At 57.4% G+C, this 21,064-nt stretch overlaps 1 protein-coding gene across 7 annotated transcripts in view; it reads right to left on the minus strand.

Annotated features, from left to right (window-relative positions):
• Nucleotides 1-21,064, minus strand: part of PRKCZ (protein kinase C zeta) — a 98,336-nt gene that overhangs the window by 73,591 nt on the left and 3,681 nt on the right. For 3 of the 7 annotated variants that reach the window (XM_049700533.1, XM_004272296.3, XM_049700538.1), the window contains exons 2-4: nt 19,640-19,761; nt 18,606-18,695; nt 16,854-16,904 (exon numbers count right to left, since the gene is read on the minus strand). In XM_049700533.1, coding sequence (XP_049556490.1) covers nt 16,854-16,904; nt 18,606-18,695; nt 19,640-19,761 — 263 coding nt within the window. Of the gene's footprint in view, nt 1-2,403; nt 2,741-3,117; nt 3,397-16,853; nt 16,905-18,605; nt 18,696-19,639; nt 19,762-21,064 lie in introns of those variants that run through there. The other 4 variants (XM_049700534.1, XM_049700545.1, XM_049700550.1 and 1 more) reach the window with 4 other exon arrangements.

Raw genomic sequence — 21,064 nt, forward strand, 5'->3', positions numbered from 1 at the left:
ATGCAGGGCACATGGGTTCGAGCCCTGGTCCGGGAAGATCCCACATGCTGCGGAGCAAATAATCCCGTGCACCACAACTACTGAGCCTGAGCTCTAGAGCCCACGAGCCACAACTACTGAGCCCACGCACCACAACTACTGAAGCCCACGCACCTAGAGGCCATGTTCCGCAACAAGAGAAGCCACCACAATGAAAAGCCCACACGCCCCCACGAAGAGTAGCCCCCACTCGCCGTAACTAGAGAGAGCCCATGTACAGCAATGAAGACTCAATGCAGCCATAAATAAATAAATAAACTTGTTAATTAAAAAGAAAAGACCAGACACATGCAAACTAAACAATAAAATGCAAATTCAGGGTCCCCTCCACCCCACCCCACCCCAGCATCGCGTGTACAATCTCCTGTTCACCCAATAAATGATCATGGACTGAAATGAAGCTGAAACAGCCTCCACAGCTGTCAGACCACGGTTCGGCACCTTTGAAATAACTACCGAGAAAGGCTCGTCAGTTGTCAACTCGGCGTCCTTGCCTCTCCTGATCTGGAATCTCTCTTGGAGGAAACGGCGACCCACCGGCTCATGGTTCGGCTTTCTGGGGGGGATCAGAATCCGGCTGGGCCTGGGTGGAGGCCTCAGAGACACGGAGGAGAAGCAGCCAGGCACCAACGAGGTGGCCTACTCTACATTTCAGGACGATCCTAAAATAAACCGCCACGTCCACACACACGGCGGGGACTTTGTGGCGCCACCTCCCAATCGGATGATGTCAGCCATGATTTCGTGACCAAAACAACTCAAACACTGGGTAACTGGTGCAGATGGCTGATTCTGGACAAAGCTTTTCCTGCCCCTCCCACAAAGCAACAAGCTCTTATGGACAGAGAGCCTGCTTGGTGCCCACCCCTGGGCTGGGAGCCGGGGACCCCACTAGAACATGAAACGCCCATCCGACCCTTGTGGAGCCGTAGCCCCAAGCCCCGCCTGCCCTGCAAGAGTGGAGGGAAAAGACGAGCAAAGGCCCAGCGGCAGCAGGGATCCACCAAGGGGGCGGCCAGCCCCGCCAGCCCCCAAACGCGCCTTTCCCAGAGAGCGAGGCAGGGAAACATGGAAAAGAATCGTTCTCTGTTCTGTGATGTAAACAGAGACACGACACCCGGAAAGAGGGCTGGTCCTCCGCGGGGCTGGGCGTCGCTGGGCCCTGGCTCTGGCGGGCAGCGCTTAGGGCATCCTCCGCCCGCCACGACAGCCCCATGACAGCCCCAAGACAGCAGGAAACAACTGCTCCCCAGGCCTTCGGATGCTCAGTGGGGCCTGGAGCCTGAGCCAGGCACACTCTCCGACCAGAGCTCCGAGGAGGATGGGCCTCCAGGGGGCTGGACTGCATGGGATCCGCTCCGTCCTGGGGGGTAAACACAACCCCCCCCCCACTGCTCAAATGTTAAAGGGAACAAGACGGGAACACGGGGAGCTTCTGAAGCAGGACGTCTCCGCAGGGACGACAGACGACCCTGACGGGGCCCCCAGGTCGGTGCCCAGGGACGGGGGGCGGAGGGTGACATCCACCCGGAGGGGCTCCCGGCCGCTCCGTGTGACCGACTGATAAATAGGCAGCCCTGGCAGTAAAGTCTGGAAGGTTACGGAGCTCACACTCCTTACGTAACTGTCAGCAGCTCTGAACTTTGTGAAGGCGGCCCGTCGTGGCTGACGCAGCAGAGACAGGAGAGTGGTGAAGCCACATGGATACAGGTGGGCCCTGCCACTGCCCCACCTGGCAGCATCAACACAGGATGGCTGTGGCTTTGGGGGCGTTCACTCCTCCCACCTGTCCCCCATTCACGGCTTTGACTAAACCCAGCCGAGACCCTGAGGCCTGGAAGTCACGTCCTGGGTCTTTGGGCAGCGTGTCTGCCCTGAGGGTCCCACCAGCCCTGCACGGGCAGCGTGTGATCGCGTGAAAGGAAAGAGGCCAAGACATCCTGAAGAAACTATGACACAGCTAATTTCTGCTCCTTGGCCGGTGCCCGTGTGCGCCAACACCCGCTCCATCTCCCTTTCCCATGCACCCCTCCAATGCACCCTACGTTCTGATTCTAGGATCCAAAACAAATGAGTCACCCCCGCATCCCGGGCTGGCTGCAGGGTGGCCGGTACACAGTCCTTCTGCTCCTGGGGGAGGGGTGGCTCTGGCAGAACAGCCTCCCCGTCACCCCAGCACCGTCCACATGGGGGGGAACCCACCACCCAGCAGCCCACCCGCCCTGCTCCCCACCAGCCTTGGGTGGGCGGGGGCTGGTGTTTTTGATTTTTACAAAAACACCTTCTGCAAAATGGACGTCAGAAAAGCACCCACATCCCCACCTCCCCGCGAGCTACGTGCAGCCCCGGAGCGTCCGAGTCTACCTCCAGTCATGTCAGAACAGGGACCCGGCCGCCGACCTCCCAGGCCCGGGCGGAGAAGCCAGACGCCGACACGACCTGCCTGCCCTCAACGCGGAGCCAGAGCCAGAGCCAGGACCGCCGGGGCTGCGGGAGCACAGCCGCTCTGCGCATGGGGCTCAGGGCTGGGAAACAGGTGCCGGCCGCGGGCAGCCTGGGCAGCCGGGGGCCCCGGGCGGCCCCATCGTGGCGCTGCCCACACGCAGGCGGCAGCAACGCGGAGCGGAGAGCAGGCAACACACATGCACGCTCACTCCAGACCCTTCGCCGCTAAGCCCTGGCAGCAAAACTCCAAGGGAGAGAGCAGGGCCCCCCGGCCAGGCTGCCACATGAAAACGAGGCTGCTCCCAGAGCCAACCAGCCGCGCGGCCGGGCCTCGGTCACATACCGTCCGATTTCAGGGGCAGGTTTCCTCCCCACCCACCCCCTCCCCCCGCGTCAGCCGCATCCCTCGCTGGGCACGCTCCCCTGGGGCTTGTTTTTCTAAAACCTGTCACCCCTCGGCGCTGTTCCCCCTGCGCACTCGGAGCTGCTGCGGCCACATCCCTGCCCGGGGCCGGTGGCACCAGCGCGCCTGTGTTTGGAGCATCTGTGCAGCAGGGAGGCTGCAGGCCGGGTGCCACACAGCCGAGACGCGGACCATCGCGGCTGCCCCGCCGGGAGATGCGCATCACTTACCGGGCTTTCTTCCACTGCCTCCTCGGCCGGATCCTTTATGCTCTACGGAGCAGTGGGCACGAAAGGAGGCATCCTCCTTCCCTGAATGTGCCGACGCTGCCCCCTGCTCCCCTTGGACCCGACAACAGGCAAGGGGGGCTCACACACCAGGGGAGATATTTAAAGGAAGGCTGGCCGGCCTGTCCCCCGCCTCTCACATCCCTGCCTCCTCATGTCTCCAGGCCCGGGTGGTACCCGGCTCCCCTGGGAAGCTGGAGCCGGCAGCTGAGGCACCAGCTAAAACACGGCCTGGATGTCGAGGAGCTGACGTCACAGGACCACAAGCATCTCTGCATTGAAATGGACCTGAAGGGAGCCCAGGGCAGCGGCTCGGCCTCCCGGAGCTGCTCAAACGCAGCGTCCATGGGGAACGGAGCCCGGCGGGGCCTGGGGCCACCACATCAGGCTTACCGGCCGGGATGCGGGGATGCCGCGGCCACCATGCGGGTGACCTCCGACCTGCATCGCTGAGGCCAAGAATGGGTCCAACGTGAATGCTCACGGGTCCCAAGGCCTGGGCACTGTGGCCTGGGGGGAGGGGAAGGAGAGAGGCCTGGCTCCAGTCAATGAGGCAGCGAACCCAGGTCAGGAGGTGTGTCTTGATGCTGCTGCTACTCGGGGGGGTGGGGGGCCAGCGGGAAGGGCAGAAATGGGGGAACCGAGCTCCCAAGGAGGCAAGTATCGGGGTGACCAGCCTGGAACCGCACCTGCTCCAGGCTGAGGTGGGAGGTGGGCCCCCCACACGGCCTGTGTCGTGCCGGCCGTGGCCAGAGTGGACCCCGGACCGCCGACACCTGCCCCAGGACCCACTACACCCGGCATCCGGCCTTGGCCGGCTTTAGGCTTCCCTCCAATTCCAAAATCACGAGGGGACTCGGCTCCCCTCCCTGGAGCCCCTAGGGCTTGTTGCTCAGGCTGTGTGGCCAGGCTTCACGCTGGGGGCACGGAACATGCTGGAAACTTCTCTCCCCCACCCTCAGGCCTCCCTCCTCTGATCGATTCTAGGCAGGCAGCCGGCTCAGGAGTCTGCGCTTACCTGTGTTCCCGACAGAGTCCGCGCCAAAGCTCTGGGTCTGGACTCCAGCTCCTTCCCTTGCTCCGGGCGGAAGTCACCGTGGAGCTTCTCTGACCCGCATCGAGTGACCGTGCGAGGGTGTTTGAAACTCAGTACAACTCCAGAAGTGCCAATGGAGTAGAAAGTCCCCAGAAGCTGTGAAAGTACCCATCGAGAACACCTCGCGGTAGCACAGCCCTGCTCCCCCGCTGCCGTACTGGGGCTGCTTCGACACCACACGGCAGCCGAGAGCCCAAGACAGAGGCTAAATGGCCCAAAGAGCCCCAAATATTTATCGTTTGGCTTTTACAGGAGAAGCTGGCATAACCCTAAGACTATAAAATCGTGGAACCATCACATCCACAGTGGGCTTCGATGGGAAATGCAGATTTATCCTGAGTCCAAGGGGAGAACCCGCAAAAGACGCGTTGGTGTCACCGCTGCTGCCCTTCAGCCATCTCTCCTCCAGTCATTCCAAACACCCAGCTTTGCAGAACTCTAGAAAACCCAAGCTGAACCAGGAGACTGTGCATTTCACCGGAAGTCCATTTTAGGTGGAAAAGTAGCTGTTCCGGGTTATTGCAGATAATTTGAGACAAAGCTGAACAGAACTGGATTTTTTTCTTTTTTCTTTTTTTTTTTTGGTCATTCTGCAGGGCTTGCTGGATCCTAGTTCCCCGATCAGGGATCAAATCCGGGCCCCGGCAGTGAAAGCGCAGAGTCCTAACCACTGGACCGCCACAGAATTTCCTGAAACTGGATTGTTAATAAAACAGTACACACACCTAATAAACACCAGGAAATAGCAGGCGTCCGTCCTCCTGGAAGGATTCGGTGGTAACCGGTCCACCCACACCTGCTCGACCGCCTGGCCCACCCCCAGCCCCCCACCCACGCTGGGCCTCGTTCTCGTCCTCTCACTCTGAGGACGCTGGGTGGCCATGAGCGCACGACGGGGGCAACTTCCTCGCCCTTGATCCACCAGCGGGGGCAGGGGAGGCGGCGAGCTGGGTACTCAGCCTGTTCCCGGAGCCCTTCTAGCTCTGCTAGTGCCCACACAGCACCCGAGGGGGCGGTCACTCCAGACCCCTTTCACAGCAGGGGAAACCAAGGCACAGGAAGCTGCCTCACCTGCCCGGAGCCGGGGTGTGGACCCGGCAGCATGGCGGCCCCGCCCTCTGGGCTCTCACAAACGCGCGTTCAGGAGCCACCATCGCACGGAGCGACCCCTGGTTTCCCTGGTGGGTCGTGGCCGCGGGAGACGTGCCCCAGCCAAGGCCCCTCCAGGACCAGCTCTGCTTCTGGGTGGTCGCCCAGCGTGTGTCCGGGAGGCACGCGAAGCTTCAGAGCCAGAGAACAGGCGGGACAGCAGCTCCGGGCACAGCGGGTGGGAGCGTGAACGAGAGAGGCGGGTGGGCAGGGGGCCCAGCGTGAGCCCCCTCCTCTCCCACAGCCACTGGCGGGGATGCCCCTTCCCCCGCAACCCACCGTGGCCCCTGCAGCCCATGGCTGTCCCCACCAGCCCCAACCCGGCCCCACTCCGTGGTCACCACTCCTCTGGGCTTCCGGACGTACATGCCCAGGTGAGAGCCCAGGTGAGTCTCCCTTCCGCTCACTCTCCCATAGGCTGACTCGCGTGTATCCAGGTACTTGCCTTTAACACCTCAGGCTGTGAGAGCTTTCTGGCCCCAGAATAGGAGAGGAAATGGCTTGGGGCCCAGCTGCAGGGAGAGCAGGGCCAGGCTGCCACCCCCACACCGCTGCCACTGATTGGGAGTAAGAGGGCGTCGGAAGCCCCCAAAGGCCTGGGGCTCCTGACAGGTGAGGAAGCCTGGCCCAGCCCACAGGGGCTGGCAGGGGGCACAGCTGCAGACAAAGCCAGCCGTCATCCTCCTAGCCAGACTCCACCTCCAGACCTGAAGGGTCCTGGCCCAGATACAATCTCCCCGACCCTGGGGGTCCTGCCCTGGGTGCCAGGCTCGGCCCCAGAGCCACACAAGGGCCACCCAGGTGACAAGCAGGGTCCTCTGCAGCACTGCCTGCCCCCTGAATGTGGGACGCCTCTCCCTGGGAGCAGGCTGGAGCGGGGTTCCTACACCAGCCAGCCCACCCAACAGTCCAGGGACACCTCTGTCGCTTGAGCGTGTGGACAGGCCGGGACCGATGACACGAAGCACACAGGCTGCCAGCACCAGGTTCCCAGGACCTCGCAGGACACTGGCGGCTTTTAAGACGGGATCCAGCACCAAACCCCCAGATTTGCATTTTCTCCGAGGCCTTTAAGGACTGAGAAGCCCGGCTGAGTCCAGACCCGCCAGCCCTGCCCCGGCCGGAACCTGGTGTTGACGCTGCAGCCCTCCTTCCCACACCCCTTCCCGGGGGTCACTCGAGCACCCGCAGTGTCCACGGCTAACTCCGTGTGACAGGGCCTCCAACGAGACTCCTCCTCCAGGAAGCCCTCCTGGGGCCAACTTCACCACCCACAGGGACACTCCCGAGTGACCGAGAGGGCTTCGTTTATTGCATTTATTCTGCCCTGTAAGTGCCCCCAACTGTCCTTTAAAACACGCTGAATAACCACTCGCTCCACGGAGGTCTCAGTGCTTTACAAACAGTGTCTGAGTCACAGTCCCATTACCCCATTTTACAGGTAAGGAAAGGCAGTAGCTAACGGGTCTGTCATCTGCTCCACTGGCAGAGCTGCGGCTGCTGCCTGGACACCTGCCTGATTCCCGGCCAGGCACACAGTCACTACCCAACATTCCCAGGGAGGCCGCCCTGCTGGGGGCTCGCTCCAGCTGACAACCACCCCCAGCCCCCAGGCTGGAGTCAGGTCCCTGGGAAGAGCCCCAGTGGAGGAGGGGCCGGCAGGAGTGGCCGACAGGGGTCCGGTCACACTGAGGGGAGTGCGGCCAGATGTTAAGGACAGCGGCCGTCAGAGGGGGCCGACGGGGCAGTGGGCAACAGGACCCCACTGTCCTCGGGAGGGCTGAAGGTCTCGACCATGCTTAGCCCCTGCTGGGCCTGCTCCCTTCAGGAAGACCCACGGACGTGCCACCCAGACCCGCAATCTGTGCGCGAGTAGCCGGCCCAGGCGATGCCCCTGACCGCCAGCCTGGCCGCAGCACTAGCTTCAGCCCCCAGGTCCCCGTCCCCCACACCTCTGCGTGGGGCCTGGTGTGAATCCGCCTTCCACCATCCGATCCACGGTCCCACCCCTCAGAGCTCCGCACGGGACCCCGACCCAAACACTGCGAGGGCCCTGGGCTCCCTGCAAACCTGCACAGCGTCTGCCGCAAAGCTCCACGCCAGAGGCCCGCAGGGACCCTGTGCGCAGGGCACCTCCCGGGGGCAGACCACACCCACAGGGTGCGGGGGGGATCGGACCTGAGTGTAGTCGATTGTAGGGGGCTGGGTGCTGGCCCGAGACATGTCCACGCCTAGACCCTGGAATCTGCAGATGGGACCTTACCCGGAAAAGTGTCTTCACAGACGTGAGGAAGTAAGGGGCTCGAGAGTGGCCCTATATCCAATGACATGTCCTTGTAAGAAGAGGAGGAAAGACAGGCGGACACAGAGGGGAGGTGCCCATGAAGCCGGAGGGAGGAGTGTGCGGCCAGAAGACCCAGACCTTTCTCCCCCGGAGCTCCCACTGCAGACTCCGTCTCCAGCTGTTCTGAGCTCGGGGTACCAGGTCGCGCAGCCCCAGGACCTAACACGCCCAGCAGCACCGCACACCCCCAAGTCCCCGTTGCCCTGCGCCAGGCCTCTCCCTCCCGTTGGGCCTCGTGGCTGCAAGGACAAGTGGCCCAGCAGAGCCTAGAACAGGCCACCCAGTGGGCACTCAGGGACCCTGCCCGGAAGGGGCCCGGCCGCCTGCTGGCCCTGCGCCCTCCCTTCCTGATGGGGGTGGGACGACAAAGGGGAGGCGAGGAGGGTCCCTGACGGGATCCCCGCAGCGCCCGGGTGCGACCCTGATGCTCACTGCGGCAATCCCGGCGGGGACCGGCCTGCCGTCTGTCACCATGACTGTATGCTCCGGAGGAGCCGCGACCCAGGCCCGTGTGCGGCGCATTCTCCACATCCCTGCCGCCCCCAGGTACGACATCTGCTGCATCTCACAGGCTCCCCGAGTCCCGCTGCCCGAGGGGCAGAGCAGAGACCTGGGTTTGCTGCATCTCGGGCCCGAGAGCTTTGGCCACTCACATCTGAGACGGGAGACGCGTCCAGCCAGACACCCAGGCCAACACCACCGGGGACACAGCTGTATGTTCTAGACGAATCAAAGACCAGAATGCAAGAAATGAAATATTTCTTCCATTTGGGGGAGCCAGAAAGGAAAATGTGAAACAGGTTGAAACGCACAAAAATCCAACATGAACACTTCTGTGTGAGCAGAGGAGGACCCCCAGCGGGATGGACCTCTGTGAGGTCACAGAGCCCCTCTGTGCTGCCACCACCCCGCGCTTGGCCCTGGGCTGCCCGGCGCCCTTGCCAGAGCCAGCAGGTGGCCCTCCCTCGGGCCCCAGTGCTGCCACGTCATTCCTGGACTCCAATAAGCCACCCAGAGCCACCACCTGCAGGTCCCACCTCCCCCGGGGACGTCACCAGCCAGCCCAGCTCTCCCCACACACAGCGCCCCGGAACGCCCTGGAAAGGTGCTTCCGCTTGGTGGGAGGGAGCCTCCCGGTCTCCCAGCTGCCATCAGGACCCTGCTGCTGACAGCAGGGAGCACATCCTCCCAGCTGAGCCGACGGCACATTCACCCCCATCGCCTGCGCCTCGCGGGCAATGCAGGGCAACCAAGCTCTGCTTGCGCAGGACACGGAACCGGACAGAAGCCAGAACCCTTTAAGGTGGGGCATCTCCCGGGCCCTGCTGACAGTTTATTCTGATGATGCTTCAACATACACAGACTTGAAAACTTCTCCGTGCTGTGGCCAGAACAAAATGACCAATTCAGTATCTTCAAAACCTATAACCTGTGCATGAATGTCCAGGATAGCCATGACGCAGAAACAACCCAATGTCCAACAACAGGTGAATGGATACATAAGATGTGACGAAACACCCAAGGGGGGACGTCCCTGGTGCCGCAGCGGTTAAAACTCTGCCCTCCCAACCATCAGGCCCCACGGTAAGTCTCGATCGATTTTAAAGGACAGATATCATACAAAATATCTTCTGCGACCGCAGCAGGATCAAGTTAGAAATTAACAAGAGGAGGAAAACTGGAAAATTCACAACGTGTGGAAATTCAACAACACACTCTTAAACAGTGTATCAAAGAAGAAATCACAATGTAAATTAGAAAATACTTGAAGACAAACAAAAACAAAGACCAACATACCAAGACCTAAGGGATGTAGAGAAAGCAAAGCTAAGGGAGAAATTTACAGCTATAAATGCTTCCCTTAAAAAGTAAGAAAGGGCTTCCCTGGTGGCGCAGTGGTTGAGAGTCCACCTGCCGATGCAGGGGACGCGGGTTCGTGCCCCGGTCCGGGAAGATCCCACGTGCCGCGGAGCGGCTGGGCCCGTGAGCCACGGCTGCTGGGCCTGCGTGTCCGGAGCCTGTGCTCCGCAGCGGGAGAGGCCACAGCAGTGAGAGGCCCGCGTACCGCAAAAAAACAAAAACAAAAACAAACAAACAAAAAAAAAAGTAAGAAAGATCTCGGGGCTTCCCTGGTGGTGCAGTGGTTAAGAATCTGCCTGCCAACACAGGGGACAAGGATTCTGGCTCTTGTCCGGGAAGATCCCACATGCCACGGAGCAACTAAGCCCGTGCGCCACAACTACTGAGCCTGCGCTCCAGAGCCCGTGAGCCACAACTACTGAGCCCACGTGTCTCAACTACTGAAGTCCGTGCACCTAGAGCCTGTGCTCCGCAACAAGAGAAGCCACCGCCATGAGAAGCACGTGCGCCACAACGAAGAGTAGCCCCCGCTCAACGCAACTAGAGAAAGCCCGCGTTCGACAACAAAGACCCAACGCAGCCAAAAATAAATAAAATAAATTTTTTTAAAAAAGAAAGATCTCAAATCAACAGCCTAACTATACGACTTAAGAAACTAGAAAAACAAATAAAACCCAAAGCTAGCAGAAGGAAATAATAAAGACTAAAGCAGAGATAAACAAAACAGAGAATAGAAAAACAATAGAGAAAAATCACTGAAACCATTTTTGTTGAAAAGATCAACAAAACTCACAAACTTTTAGCTATAGATGGACTAAGAAAAAAGGAAAGGCTCAAATGACTAAAATCAGACATGGGAGTGGGAGCATTACCACTGATTTCACAGAAGTCAGTAAGAGACTACTATAAACCATTGTACACCAACAAACCGGATAACCTAGATGAAATGCACAAATTCCTAGAAACACAGAATCTACCAAGACTAAGTCACTAAGAAACAGACAATCTGAATAGACCTATAACTAGTAAGGAAAGTGAATCAGTAATAAAAAAAAAAAAAGCTCCCCGACAAAGAACAGTCCTGGACCTGACAGCTTCACTGGTGAATTCTACCAAATATTTAAAGAAGAACTAACACCAATCCTTCCCCAACTTTTCCAAAAAACTGAAGAGGGAACATTTCCTAACTCGTTCTAGGAGGTCAACTTACCCTAATGCCAAAGCAAGGCAAAGAGACTACAAGAAAAGACGACGAAGGACCAACGTCCCCTAAGAATACTGACACAAAACTCCTCAACAAAATACTAGCAAACCAAATGCAGCAGCATATTAAAAGGCTTATGCACCATGACCAAGTGGGAGTTATTCTTGGAATAAAAAGATGAACAATCAATCAACGTGATGAACCACATTAACAGAACAAAAGAAAGACATGCGGTCATATCAGTGGATGCAGAAAAGGCATCTGACAAAGTAGAAAATCCTTTTACCATAAATATATTCAACAAACTAGAAATAGGAGGTACCTGGTATGCTTTTTCCCATACTACCAAGCTATTAACTCAATTCTGACACCATCTCCCTGCAGGTAGCGTCAGACCCCACAGGGTAAGGGCTCAGTCCTACAAGACTGCCCACCACCCCACTCCAATGCCAGTTGCCAGTCCAGGTTGACACCTGCTTCTGACCCACGGCTATAGACTGGAGGCTCACAACCCCCTCCTCAATTCGATCAATTTGCTACAGCAGCTCACAGAACTCAGAGAAACATTTAACTTCCCCGATTAATTCCGGAACAGCCAGAAGGATGCACAGGGCGAGGCACGGGGACGGGTGCGGAGCTTCCGCGCTCTCCAGGAGCCACTCCCCCAAATCTGATCTGAGAGCTCTCTGAACCCCATCCTTTCGGGGTTTTATGGAGGCTTCATTGCATAGGCACAGTTGATTAAATCATTGGCAGTTGTTGGACAGTAGTTCAACTTCCTGCCCCTCATCCCTCCCTTAAGGTCAGGGGGTGGGACTGAAAGCTCCAAGCCTCTAATCTCTTTGTCTTTCCAGTGACCAGCCCCATCCTGAGGCTATCAGGGCCCCCACCCTAAATCACGTCCTAATGAATGACAAGACACTCCTATCACTCAGGAAATTCCCAGGGTTTTAGGAGCTCCTTGCCCGTAAACTAGGGACAAGGACCAAGTACATTTCTCATACCCTAGAAACCAGGAAACCACCTCAGTACAAGAAAAGCCATACAGGAAAAACCCACGGCAAACATCACACTCAACGGTGAAAGACTGAAAGCTTTTCTTTCAAGATCAAGAACAGACAAGGATGCCCACTATCACCATTTCTATTCAACAGAGTACTAGAGGTTCTAACCAGAGCAATTAGGCAAGAAAAAGAAATGAAAAGCATGTAAATTGAAAAGGAATAAATAAATTATCTCTGTTCGCAGATGACACAGAAAACTGATTCCACAGAAACGATGTTAGAACAAAGTCAGCAAAATAGCAGGATAGCAAGTCAACACATAAAACTCAGTTGCATTTCTATATCCTCACAGTGAGCAACCCAAAAAGGAAATTACAAACACAGTTCCATTTACATTAGCATCAAGAATAAAATACTTAAGCATATATCTAACAAGGAAGTGATAGACTTGTACACTGAAAACTATAAAACAGTGCTGAAAGAAATTAAACAAGACATAAATAAGCAGAATGACATCTGGTGTCTATGGATTAGGAGAGTTAATATCGTTAAGATATCAATACTACCCAAAGTGATCTGAAGAGTCAATGCAATCACTACCAAAATCCCAATGATGTTTTTGGCAGAAAAACATCCTAAAATTCTTATGGAATCTCAAGGGACCCGGAAGAGCCAAAACAATCTTGAAAAAGAACAAAGCTGGAGGACTCACACTCCCTGATTTCAAAACTCACTGCAAAGCTACAGTAATCAAAACTGTGGTACTGGCATAAAGACAGACATATAGACCAATGGGATAGAAGAGAGAGCCCAGAAATAAACCCTCACACATATGGTCAAATGATTTCCAGCAAGGGTGCCAAGACCATTCAATGGGGAAACGACAGTCTTTTCAACAAATGGTGTTGGGAAAACTGGATATTCACATGCAAAAGAACAGAGTTGGACCTTCATCTAACATCATATGCAAAAGTTAACTCAAAATGCAGCAAAGACCCTAAACGTAAGATCTGAAACTATACAACGCTTAGAAGAGAACAAAGGACAAAAGCTTCCCGACATGGGATTTGGCAATGATCTCTTGGACATGACACCAAGGCACAGGCAACAAAAGCATACACAGACGAACTGCACTTCATGAAAATTTTATAATTTTGTGCATCAAAAGACACCATAAACAAAGTTAAACAAACAAAAAAAACCTCACAGAATGGGGGAAAATGTTTGCAAATCATATATCTGATATGGGGTTAATATCAGGATATGTAGAGAATTCCTAAAACTCAACAGCAACAAAACAAACAACCCAATTCAAAATGGGCAAAGAACTTGAGTAGACGTTTCTCCGAAGAAGACATACACGTGGCCAACAAGCACATGAAAAGAGACTCAACCACCACTAATCATTAGGGAAACAAATATCAAAACCACAGTGAGATGTCACCTCACACCCACCAGGATGGCTACTATCAAAAACCAGGAAACAACAAGCACTGGTGAAAATATGGGGAAATTAGAACCACTGTGCACTGCTGGTGGGAATGTAAAATGGTGCAGCCACTGCACCATGGCAGTTGCTCAAAAAAGTAAAACTAGAGCTACCCTATGACCCAGCAATTCCATGACTGCATGTATACCCAAAAGAACTGAAAGTAGGGTCTCAGAGATATTTCTACACCCATGTTCATAGCAGCATTATTCAGAGTAGCTAAAACACAGAAGCGACCCCATGTCAGATGGATAAACAAAACGCAGTCCATGCATACAATGGAATATTATTCAAACTTAGAAAGGGAGGAAACTCTGACACCTGCTCCAACGTGGATGGACCCTGAGGACACGATGCCGAGTGAAATAAACCAGACACAAAAGGACAAATTCTGTGTGATCCCGCTTCTGTGAGGTCCTTGGAGGAGTCACACTCACAGAGACAGAAAGTAGGAGGGTGGGGCCCGGGGCTGGGGGAGGGGTGGGCAGTGAGTATCTCATGGGGGCAGAGGTTTGGGAAGATGAGGAAGTTCTGGAGACGGATGGTGATGATGGCTGCATAACAACATGAATTCAGGTTATATCAATGAACTATACACTTAAAAATGGTTAAGATGATAAATTTATATTATGTGTATTTCACCGTGATAAAAAAAATTGGGGGAAAAAAAAGGACTGAAGTTCTGATACATGTTACAACGTGGATGAAGTTCAAAAACATCACGTTAAGAAGCCAGTTACAAAAGACCACATATTATCTGTTCCATTTACACGAAATGTCTACACCAGGTAACTCCGTAGAGATGGAGCAGTTTGGTGGCTGTCAGGCGCTGAGCGGAGGAGCTGTGACTGCTCGTGGGCACGAGGTTTTCTTCCTGAACGTGTTTCAGAAACGGCAGAGGTGGTGAACCTACTAAATGCCACTGAATTGTTCAGTTTAAAGTGGTTAAAATAGCACATTTTATATTAGGTGTACTTTACACCATTTTTTAAAAACCCTATAGAACCGATTAAATTCAGGCTGACAACCTGCACAGAAGGTGCTGGAAGGCGCTTTGCTGCCATGAACACAGGCCCGGCCGGACATGCCCAGCATGACCTTGAGGCTGCATCTCTGCCGCGTGTCCCTGTCTGGCAACCGCCCGTCATACCCGCCAGCATCTGCACGCGGTCCTGACCCGGGTCAAGGGTGCCATTTGTCCCACCAGCCTGACCCTTCTCACTCGCCCGGCCTCAGTGAACACCAACGCCCACGCAGGTGCCAGGATCACGCCTGCACCCAGACCATCGGGGGACCAGCGCAGGGCGGTCCTAACTGCCCAAGGTCAGCGTCACGACCGAGCTGGACAAGCAGAGCCAGGGAGAGGACGCCACCCCCACCCTCCGTCCACCCCATCCTTCACCTGCGCGGAGAGGCTGCTGGAATGTTCCAACAAAAGCGAGTGGCCCGGAGCTCGGAGCCGCCCCTGGTGAGCATCTCAAGGACCTGCTCGCGAGTGGGGATGGCCCCACATTCTCCACATTCCCCCGCGGTGATGCAGCCCCTGCCCACACGTCAGCCCACGTCCCTCTCCGGCAGAGACCCTGTGACTCCCACGACCCCAGGAGGGCACAGCATCGGCTGTGCCGACCCCCATCACCATCCCCTACATGAGGCCCCAGACAGGGCGGCGTCCACGCGGGGATGAAGCCAGGAGGGCACCAAGTCGGGGACAGAACGGGCAGGTCCGAGGCCCTCAGGGCGGCACTGCTGGGGCCCTGGCCTGAGCTGATGGCCGGGCAGCCAGAGACCGAGAGGCAGAGATGCTTGGGCGACCCCCGCGCCGCACGGGCTGCTGGCGACGGCTCTGGGCAGACAGACAGCCTGTCACTGTGGTTGAGAGCCATCAAGGGTGCAAAGAAACGAGCTGGGGGACCCCTCGTACAGAGCACAGTGGAGGGGACCCTCCTTCCAGCTGGAAGGTCTACCTTATTTTATCCTTTTATGTGTCTGAAAAGACAACGTGAACTATCAAAAGTGTGCCCCTTCCATGAGACATGGGTACCCCGGGGCGGGGGGTCACAGGGAGGGGCAGCCCCGCGGGGGATGGGGAGGCCCACCCGCCTCCGAGCCCCCCACCACCGAGCTCCTCTCTGGCCACCTGGGGCTCCTGCGGGTGGGCTTCTGCTCATGGGGTCTGCTCCCAGCTGGCCGCACTCCCCACCCCCGCAGTGTCCGGTCTTGAGCCACGTCCTGGCAGGTCCAAGGGCCGCTGGCAGCGAAACCGCACATGCGCACAGGAGCCTGCTGTCCTGGACGGGGCGGGCGGCGGCCAGGAAGTCTTACTCGTGGGACTGACTCCCCCCCGCCCCCCCGTCCACCTTCTTAGGGCGGCTTCCAGGCCTCAGAAGCTCCAGGCTCGCCCCCCACCTCTGGCTTTATCTACCACTGGCGGACATCTGCCTCCCAGCCAGGACGCACTGGGACTGCTCACCCACCCCCCAGCCTTCCCAGACCTGCCCCTCACGTCCGCCCCCTGGGGCAGCACCTCCTGACGGCCCCTGGGCTGCTGCTGCCTCTTCAGACTGCCTGCTCCACTCCCGCCAGGGCTCCACGATCGGGATGTCTCCATGGCCTTGCTGACTGCTCCTCCAGGGTCCCCTGTTCTCTTTGGGAGACCCCGAGGCCCGGCCCTCATCACTGGCCGCACCCTCCGTGGCCTCAACAACCTCCTCTATGCTAAGGGCTCCCAAATCTCTCTTCAGCCCCGACTGCTCCCCGAAATGCAAGTCACGCACCCAAGTCCGGCCTCTGCTCAAATCTGCTCCCACCCCACACAGGACACTGCTGGCACCCAGAGGCCGGGCCCAGGGACCTGATCCGGAGCCCACCCTGGGACCCCTGCTGGCAGGAGGCGGAGCCAAGTCCCCCTAACCGAACAAGCGGCCACCGGGGTCCAGAGCCCCTCAGCACCCGGCCAGGGCCCGAGGAGGGTCTGGTGGTTGGTGTAAAGTTTCTCTTCGCCCCATCCAGTGGGGGCTCTGCCCCGAAAGACGAGGCAGGGCACGCTGTTCATCGGGGGCCTCCGGGGCGTGGTCAGAAGCTCTCCTCCGACCCACGGCCCCTGGGACTCTATCTTCAACCAACAGACCTGCCGTGGAGGAGGAACGGATGCCTCCCTGGGGGGCCCGGTATGGACTGGGAGGGGCCGATGACTGGGGGTGGCCGCAGCTGGGACAGACACACGGGAGCAGTGTCCAGCCATCCCAGCCAGGCCCCTTCCCGCCGGGGGGCATCAGGGCTTCTCCTGGGCTTTACCTCATGGCATCACTGACCAAGCCGGTGCCCTGTGTGATGGTGGATACACCCCTAGCCAAGGGCGAGGACACCAGTGAAAACCCCACACGAGGCCACACCCGCTGCCCACTCTGCTTTCAGACTGTTTGCGAGGAGCACCTAAGCCTCGGGCCACCAAGCTCCATCCTCCCCCGCCTCGCAGAGCAGACACGTCAACCCAGCACTGTGACACAGGTCATGGGAGAGGCGGTACTCACTGTCTTCTCCCGGACAGGGCATGCCTGGCTCCTCGGGGATGCTGGGGAAAACTGCACAGAGAGACAGGGAGAGACAGAGAGAGAGCGTCAGTGCCCACTGCGGCCTCGTGAGAAGTCCTGCTGGGAGTCAGGCTGCCCGTAGAGCCCCCGCTGCGATGAGAGCCTGCTCCTGGGAGACGCTCATTAAGGCAAACCCAGCACATGGATGTGTGCCAAACTCCCTTTGACGAGACACGGAGCTGCACGGAATAATTCAGGGGGAAAAGCAGCCAGAGGGGTGTAGAGAGCAGAGCCGTCCCAGGAGGACTCCTGATGTGTATGGATAAGTCCATACGGAAATGGGAAGAAACCGAAATTCCCTCGAAAACTGACTTTTGAAAGCACATTTCGGTCCACTTCTTTACACTCAAAATGGAGTTCAAAATTAAGCGTGGTAAGATATACCCTGGGCTTCCACAGTAAGTTACTAGAAAAGGTTAAACGTATTAAAACCTAGCTCAAATGACCTTTTTCTTAATCTAGAAAATAGAGTGAATTTTGAAAGTACCAAACCTTTCACTGTTGAGTCAACACAGACGTGCTAACCACCACCATGCTGTGGACGAGCGTAGGTTTGACGTTCAATCCACATTCATACAAAGGACAAACTAGGTATTTTAACCAACCACGAGTCCAGCATCAGAGAGAACGATGGTCCAACAGAAAACCGTGGACAGGGGCTTCCCTGGTGGCGCAGTGGTTAAGAATCCGCCTGCTGATGCAGGGGACACGGGTTTGAGCCCTGGTCCAGGAAGATCCCACATGCCGCGGAGCAGCTAAGCCCGTGCGCCACAACTACTGAGCCCGCGCGCCACAACTACTGAAGCCCGCACGCCTAGAGCCCATGCTCCGCAGCAAGAGAAGCCACTGCCAACAAGAAGCCCGCGCACCGCAACGAAGAGCAGCCCCTGCGCACCGCAACTAGAGAGAGCCCGCACGCAGCAACAAAGACCCAACGCAGCCACAAATAAATTAATTAAATTAAAAAAAAAAAAAGAACACTATAGATGGTTTCGTGCGCCGGTCCTGGCTCCTGGGCTCAGCCGTCCGCGGCCCCCGCCTGACTATAAGCTGCACCAGAAGTGGCTGCAGAGAGGCAGGGCGGCCACAGCTGCCAGAACTACGCTCTCTCGGCAGACACCCTGCAGAACCCCAAAGTGCCGGGGGCACAGCCTGAAAACCTGCGATTCAAAGACGATAGCAAAGAACACTTCCCGCAACTCAATTTCTACCCCGCGCTGATTAACCAGCGGAGGGAGGCTGTGAGCCTGCAGAAAGCCACGGGGAGGGTCTCATCTGCCCCGGGGCAGGGCTGCAGCACTGTCCCTGCTCTGCCAGCAGGCACGTGGGCCCCAGGCCCTCGGAGCTCCCGGAAAGGTGGGGGCAGGTGAGCGATGCTGCCCCCAGGAAACGAGGGCAGTGAGGGCTAACCAGCTCCAGGACCCGGGCTTCTCCTTACAAGTAAGAGCAATTTTATCTGGGTTAATAAAATGTAAGAGAAAAAAAACCCATTGCATCCCATCCCACATCCTTACATTCTCGGGCATCCTAAGATCTTAAACCGCGATCCTCCACGTGGCTACTGGTCTGACAGAGCGCCCCCGCCCCCCCCAACACACACACACACACGCACATGCACACACACACACACGCACGCACACACACACACACACGCACACACCCTCCCCAGACCACCCTCTGGCCGGCACTGACCGTGAAGGATGAGCCCTTCGTCCTTGCGCTGACAGGACAGGCGGAAGGCCTCCTCCAGCTCCATCTGGGAGGACACAGTGCAGGGGTCACCTGGTGGACAAGAGACATGGATGAGGCCACCGCAGGCCCAAGGCAGAGGGGTTCACGGTGGCGGGCACCCGAGTTTGGGAGGGTAGTCTCACTGCTTGTGACCAGCTGCCCAGCCTGACCAGCAGGTCACCCCAGCCAGGGCCCGACAGCAGAACCAGTTAAGCCTATAAGGGCAATGAGTTCACCCACAGCCTGAGAAGGCCACGCGGGGAGCTAAGGCGTCCTAGGTTTCCCGGCCAGGGTGAGAGTAAGCACACACTTAGCCAGTCCTAGAGCGGAGGGAAGGGCTCCTTGCCCGCTGCAGCTGGACAGGGGCACAGATCCACAGACAGCCAGCGCCCCACGTGGCCAGGTGCCTGCGGGAAGGGGCACGGCCAGAGACCTGCCTGCCCCTTGTCCAGGCTGAGAGCTGCCAGGGAGCTCCTGGATGGTCTCCCAAACCCTCAGCTTTCTCCGAAGTGTGTCCAGCAGCAGGAAAGAAGGAAGTGGGGGGGTAGAGAGGAGGGAGGGAGAGGGAAGGAGAGATGGACCCTGGGGCCCCGGCCACCCTTACCCTCCCCACTTCCCCGAGAAAATGAAGAGCTCAGCTTCCAAATCACCCAACAGAAAAACCCGGGATATGGGGAAGGAAGGTCACGTAAGGAGGGTAAGGAGCCGTGCAAGGTGTGCAGGAGACCCTGCAGCCTCTCCCTGGTGCCCAGACCAGAGCTGGCCTTGCGGGGGTGGGTGGCTCCCCCTCCAAGGGGCAGCTCACCCCCCACCCCCCCGCCCAGTTTGTCCACGCACCTGTCGCAGCCTCTTCCCAGGAAACAGCTTCCAACGACCCCAGTGGGGAAGCTGGTTAAATTTAACCGGTTTAATTCCAAGGTCGTCCGTCTCCCCCAGAAGGGGCTGCGCACAGATTCAGAGGTTCACAACCCGCCCGACACGCGCCCAGGCGCTACCTTCACTGTCCACCCACTTGAGGGTGAGCGGGTGGCCCTGGTGGAGGTGGCACACCTCCCGCACCTCCTCACAGAGCTTGTCAAAGGTGGTGGCGGAGTCCAGGCTGGTGATCAGGATGTCCCTGGGGCAGAAAGGATGCACAGGTCTCACCATGGCGCACACATGAAGTACTGATGATTGATTAACCAAGTTATTGACCAAATAAATGAAGCAATGTTGTCCCCAAAGAGAATATTACAGCCTCTCCCCAGAACCACTGCCCGCAGTCTACGCAAGTTACCACCACGAGTGCCCTGGTGCAGAAAGGTCTATCTGGGTGCGGGGATGTGCCTCAGCGGGGCGGAAGGACCAGGGTGGGCGCGGCAGAAAGCACCGTCCACCCCCCGTGGAGGCCAGGCAGACCTGCTCGGACACCGGGAGTGAGGCTGCCAGCATGGTCACCCAAGAAGGGTGGGGCGGCTGGACACAGCCTGTTCAGCTCAAGCCCACCAGCCTCATTACACTGTCCCCCAACCTCCATGGCGCCAACAGGGCCACGTCATATACCTTCAGAAGACGGGAAATGGGGGCATGGGGGCAGAAGGCGGTAACGTATTAATCCAAGGCCGCAGCTTCTTGAAACCCTGGAGGGACCATTCGACCGCCTTTGGTGCGGCCACAACAGAATTCCAGGTTCGGTTTTTTGGAAAAGCCAGTCCCAGAATGTCACTGCCTTTTATCTCTTCATCCAAAATAGGGAAGTAGAAGCTGGATCACTGGAGACAGCTCAGGGACTCACGGTCAGCCTTTGAGGGCTGGCCCTTCCGGGGTGAGGCAAGTCAGCACGAGGGAAACGCTCGACCCCCCCGAGGATGGGGGAGGGGCATCCCCCCCACCATGCACTGTCCCCTCCCGTCACCCACCACCCAAAGCAGGGATGGCACTGACTCGGCTATGCTCACGGAGACTCTTAGCAAGAACCACTTTAGAATACGCTCAAGTTTTGGGGAAATTCTGCCAGCATCTGACACCACAAGGGTGTGGAGCGTATGAAGAAAGACGTGAAACATCCTGTACAAGAGAAATGCAGGGTCTGCTTGGCGCTAACACCGCTGGCTTCTGAAGTCTGTCAAACGTGTGTTTATAAGAGTCTCCGTCCACCAGGTAACAAATCCAGGGCCACCAAGACCTGCCTGCTGGGCGCCCACCACAGCTGGGGCCCGGCCCACGGGTCGCTCACCCTAGCGGGTGGGGGGATATGGCCCCCAGCCAGCCACCCCTTCTCGTTGGAACTGGCCCCATCTGCTCACAGACCCACAGCACCTGTCCCCGGGGCCCCAAGCTCACCACAGCCTGCGACGTCTTGGCAAAGCAAGGCACAGAGGGCTCACACGGCTCATCAGCGGGGGCCCCAGAGACCAAGCCCCCATCGCACCCACCCCATC

Source organism: Orcinus orca, chromosome 1, assembly GCF_937001465.1.
Source record: "Orcinus orca chromosome 1, mOrcOrc1.1, whole genome shotgun sequence".
NCBI lineage: Eukaryota > Metazoa > Chordata > Mammalia > Artiodactyla > Delphinidae > Orcinus > Orcinus orca.